Source organism: Vombatus ursinus, unplaced genomic scaffold, assembly GCF_900497805.2.
Source record: "Vombatus ursinus unplaced genomic scaffold, bare-nosed wombat genome assembly UNPS02014806.1, whole genome shotgun sequence".
NCBI classification, from domain to species: Eukaryota; Metazoa; Chordata; class Mammalia; order Diprotodontia; family Vombatidae; genus Vombatus; species Vombatus ursinus.
In genome coordinates this window covers 1,521,876-1,527,362 of record NW_020954584.1, presented here as the reverse complement: position 1 = coordinate 1,527,362, position 5,487 = coordinate 1,521,876, and the positions used below count along the sequence as shown (strand labels likewise).

The window sequence follows — 5,487 nt, the reverse complement described above, 5'->3', positions numbered from 1 at the left end:
TTCAGATACTGAAATAAGTAGATAATTTTTAAACAATATTAGATCCATGCAAAGAAAACAAAAATGCAAGTTATTTAAAAGGAAACAAATTAAAGCTACAGATAACTAAGTTGGAATACATAAATTAGAGCAGACAGTTCTTAATAATCATAAAATCTAAGAATTGGAAGGGACCTCCGAGGTCATCCAGTCCAAATGGTACCTGAACAAGAATCTTTTTTACAACATCTTCAGAAGCATGACAGAATCACGATGAAATTGCACTTAATTCTGAATGTAGATAGATTCCTTCATTCCTCTTCCTTGTTATTGAATATTTACCACATAATTTCTTTCTTCCTCACAAAAGGCTCATTTATACATTCTATTTGATTTTCAACATTTGGTCATGACTGACAAAAAGGCCAGATGATCTCACCCTATGCGTGTTGCTGATCTGCTGCAGATTTTTTTTTTAAACTCAGAGGCAGACAGTTCTAAAACAGGATTCACAAATCCAGAGTATTCTGAATTGCCATTGTTATCCATTTCAGCACTAACAAAATCATTCTCCCACTCCAGCCCATCAGACTCATCAGAAGCTGGGGTAGGATTACTTCCCGTCTTCTTGCTGCTATATTTTAATGATGCTCGGAGAACATCCTTTTCAGTTCTGGAACGTTCTCTCCGGGGAACCATTCTATTCTTTCCTTCTTCATCTTCCCACTCGAGGTCTAGGGATGTGCTGTCATCATCTCCACTCGTGGATTCGGTTTTGGTCATTAAGTCACAGCTACTTTCTGTTTTTGGTGTCAAAACTGTGGCCGCTGATGAAAGTCCACTCCTTCGAAAAACTTCATGTGGTGACCTTATATTTCTGACATAGGATTCAGAGTCTTCTGCCCCTGAGCTCTGATATTCTCCACTGTTGGAATGATGAGACCGTTGCACGATCCTTTGTCTTTCTTGCTCCAAGAACTTTCCCTGCTTTGCTGCCCTGGCTGCTTCGCGCTGTAGAAAGCTTCTTCTCGTCTTAACTTCTCTTCTTGTAAGGCTAACTCTCTTTGGATTTTCATATCAAATGTTTTCTGTTTTTCAGCAACAGAATCATAATGCCTCTCTCTGGTCAGCTGTTTCTTCCTCAGTAAGGGGCCTATGACTGCTTCCTGGGCTTTCCCCTTCATGGCTTTGTACTAGATTTCCAAACTCTAGAGTGCAATGCTAGCCTGTTGGGCACGTCCTAAAACGCTCTGACCCTGCGCCGCCTCCTTGCCGAGGAGCCCCGAGCACTGGGTCGAGCAGCAGTTCTCCGTGGCCTGCGGCTCCCTCAAGGTCCAGCGGCCCCCCTGCCGCGCGCGCGCCCGGGAGCCGGCCAGGCCGCTGCCTCAGCATGGGAGCCAGGAGCTGCTGCATCCGCGGGAGGGGGGGGGGCCCGGGGGCCGCGGCCCCCGGGGGGGGGGGGGGCGCCAGGGGCCCCTGCATCCGGGGGGGGGGGGGGGCGCCAGGAGCCTCTGCCGCCGCGGGAGGGGGCCGCGCGCGGGAGGCAAGGGCGCGAGGCTCAACGGGGAGCCGCCTCAGAACAAAGGCGCTTAGTATAGCTGCAGCCTGGAAGCAGCCGCCAGAGGAAGCCGAGGCAGGGCAGGGCCCTCCGGCCTTCCTCCATCTGCCCGGCGCCCCCCTCGGCCCCTCGGCCGGCCACGTGCAGAGAGAGACCCGCTGTTGCTGCCCGTCTGGCACCGAGAATCAATTTTCTTGAAATCTAAATACATTCACTAATACTCCTGGATATCAGACCTTTGGAAGAGAAACTTGCTGCAAACATACTTTCCTTGCTAAATGTTTCCTTTCTAATGTTTCCTTCATTGATTTGTTTGTATAAAAGTTCTCAAATATTATTTAATTAAAATTTTCCACTTTATCTCTTAGTTTCTTCTCTATGCCTTGTTTGGTCAAGCACTCTTCCCCTAGACATGGTAGTAAAGGGCATTTCCAGTCTTGATTTTCTAATTTGCTTATGGAGTGATCTTACACGTTTAGGTCTTTTTTGTACATTGCTCCTGTTGACACACTCTACGGTTTAGGCAAACCTATTTTTACTGATAGGATGAGTGACATTCCACTGCCCTTGCAAAGACTATATACCTCATGAAGCAACGTTCTTTCTCTTCAGGTTCACCTCATACTTGCTCATTTCCTCCAAATCCTTTGTCAAGTGCCATATTAAGCATTTTTTGATCCTACCATCTAGCTCTCCCCCAACTTACTTTTAGTTAATTTGAAAACACATATTTTTGCCATATACTTATATAAATACCTGTTATCTGATCTATGAAGGAAGGAAATCTTTCAGTTTTATCTTTGCCTTTTGCCATTTTTTTTTTTAATTCCCACTGACTAGCATCACATCCAGTAGATAATTGGCACCTGATAAATCCTTTTAGCTGGTCAGTTCCCTTTGAATACCCTTCAAATATGTGGAGACTTAAATCCTACACCCTGCACAGCAGAAATGACATACTTATTTAAAGTATTGTTTCATTGTTTTTGAAACATTGCATTGTTTTAAACTCCATCAATACCTTGATCCTATGCCAGCTCCTAGTCTAGTATGCCTTATACATGACATTTTTCATCTTAAAAAATAAAAGTGAATCAACCTTGATCTTTTTTTTAACATATATATCAAATGACAAATTTTCATTTTGATTATTTATTTTGTAATAGAAATGACAGGTCTGGTCCACAACTTCCTCATGGCATTTTTTACCTCTGTATTTCTAAAGGTGTAGATAAAGGGATTTAACATAGGCATTAAAATAGTGTAAAATATTTCCACTGTTTTATCAAAGGAGAAAGTAGATGGAGGACGTGCATACTCAAATATGCATGGAACAAAAAACAATACAACAACTGTGATGTGGGAACCACAGGTAGAAAGGGCTTTGTGCCGAGCCTCAGTATTGTATTTCCTCAACGAGTGTAGGATGACCCCATAAGATGCAAGCAGGAGGACAAAACTAATTGTGCAGATGAGTCCACTGTTTGTAATAACCATGAGACTAAGGCTATGGGTGTCAGTGCAGGCCAGTTTCAACAAAGGGTATAAGTCACAAATAAAGTGATGGATCACGTTAGGTCCACAGAAAGGCAACTGGGCCATGAAGAGAACCTGGATCAAGGAATGTAAGAAGCCTCCTGCCCAGGCCACGGCAACCAGGAGGCCACACAGGTTCCTGTTCATAATAGATACATAATGCAATGGCTTGCAAATGGCAACATATCGGTCAAAGGCCATAAATGTGAGGACAATCATCTCAGAACCACCAAAGAAATGTGCTGCAAAGAGCTGGGACATGCAGCCTTCAAAGGAAATGGTGTTGTTCACATAGATGGAGTCCACTATTACCTTGGGGGCAATGACTGAGGAGAAACACGCATCAAAGAAAGTCAAAAAGGCCAGGAAGAAGTACATAGGAGAGCCTAGGAGAGAGGGAGTGTTGGTGATTGTCAAAATGATCGTCAAATTTCCTACAAGAGTCGCAAGGTACAAGAGCAAAAAGACAATAAACACTATTTTCTCAACATCTGGAGTCTGTGAGAGTCCCAGGAGAATGAACTCAGTAACATAACTTTGATTTCCCATGCTTTCAGGTTTATGGACCAATGATTTCGTAATCACAGGGCACCTGCAAGGGCAACAATGAAGAAATGTCTTTAATGTGGATTATTCGACCTTTGTAGTAAAGTTATTCATGTTATACATTTCCCTCATTTTGGGTAATATGTGTAAACTTATCCATGGGATATAGATGGGAGTGAGTAAGTCTGCCACAGTCAGGATATGGATTAAGTTCTTAAATATCACACACACACACACACACACACATCTCAAATAATTTCAGTTTTGTGTCATGGCAAGAAAGGACCAAAATCTGTATTAACCACTGGTAGAGAAACATTGTTCTTATAAATTATATTGAAATATTAAGAGGAAAAGGGTGAATATTCTCATACCAACTTACCCCTTAAATCATGACCACATTGACAGAAATTTTATCATTTATTACTGTGGTTGAAAAAGAATATAATTTTAAAGTATACACATAGATGCACATATTTGCATACATGTATGCATGTATATACATATATATGCAAATAATTTCACATTAAACCAAGTCAAATCATGAGACCCAACAGAGTTACATCATCCCAAGAACATTTAAAGAAGATTGTAGGATGACCACTCATAGAAAATTGAATAGATCTTTTCAATGTATGTATGTTTTTTTTAAATAATGATAGAGATACATTATCAATAAACAAATTGTCACCACATTTATTCCTTCATACCTCAATCTCACACTCTGGACAAAAGGAGATGAAAGAGCCTTTATGAAAATTATGTCAAGAAGAGTAGATTAGCCAGACAAAGAATTCACTGAAAAATGCTGGATGTGAGATTATCTAGAGATATTAGGGAAATAATTTTAAGAGCTACTTTGGAGAATGAAAGAAAACAAAGGAATGGGGAAAAACAGACACCATTGTCACCTTCCTAGTGCATCAGATAAAAAAAAGGAAATATATCAATAAACTACATAAAAATCATGGGACATACACACAGATTGAGATATAGATAGCTTTAATTTATCTATCTATACGTGCCTATCTATCTATCTATCTATCTATCTATCTATCTATCTATCTTTGAGGGCTTTTTAACTAAGGTCCTCTAAGTTCCACTTTCTCTCTACTATGTGCAATATTGCATGTTTTAAAGAAGAGAACACAGCTCAATGACTTATTATATAAAACGACAAAATGCAGTGATTGAAGGACATGTCAGGGGCCACACCTTTTACCTCCTGCTACAGGGCTTCATCACCACTTGCCTGCACGAATTAAATAGCCTTCTAATTTTTCTCCCTACCTCAGGTCTCTCCACACTGCAATCCATCTTCATCTCCTGACTGTGAGGATATTTCATGGCTGTCCTCCATTACTATCATGATCTCCCTTCTCATTATTCACCTCTCGATTTTTGTGATTTACTTCAAGTCCCAGCTAAAATTCTGGCCAGGTACATGCTACGGTTGAAAGAGGCTGGGCCCGGAGTCAGGAAGACTTATCTTCCTGATTTCAAATCTAGCCTCTGACACTTACTACCTGTGTAACCTTGGGCATGTCACTTAACTCTATTTGCCTTAGTCTTTCATCTGTAAAATGAGCTGGAGAACAAAATGGCTAACCACTCCAATATTTTTGCCAAGAAAACCCCAAATGGGCCCATGAAGAGTCAGACAAGACTAAAATTACTGAACAATAACAAAAACCCCACATTCTATAGGAAGCCTTCCTAAACCCTACCTAATTTTAGTGCCTTCCCTCTGCTGATTATTTCTAATTTATCTTACGTATAGGTTGATTACACATGGTTTCTTTTGTGTTATCTCCCCATTAAATTGTGTGCTCCTCAAAATCAGGAATTACATTTTGTCTTTCCTTGCA

The 5,487-nt window shown here is 41.0% G+C and overlaps 1 protein-coding gene and 1 pseudogene across 1 annotated transcript; both read right to left on the bottom strand.

The window, feature by feature from the left end:
* Positions 1-360: 360 nt before the first annotated feature.
* On the bottom strand, positions 361-1,371 carry LOC114051844 (annotated as a pseudogene).
* Positions 1,372-2,689: 1,318 nt separating this feature from the next.
* Positions 2,690-3,622, bottom strand: LOC114051857 (olfactory receptor 4C15-like). The gene has a single exon (XM_027874247.1). It carries the CDS (start codon positions 3,620-3,622, stop codon positions 2,690-2,692), a length of 933 nt encoding a protein of 310 aa, XP_027730048.1.
* Positions 3,623-5,487: the final 1,865 nt, after the last annotated feature.

Bases quoted from the DNA above. Each gene is read 5' to 3' on its own strand.
- LOC114051857 (XM_027874247.1), bottom strand. From the start codon at position 3,622: ATGGGAAATCAAAGTTATGTTACTGAGTTCATTCTCCTGGGACTCTCA.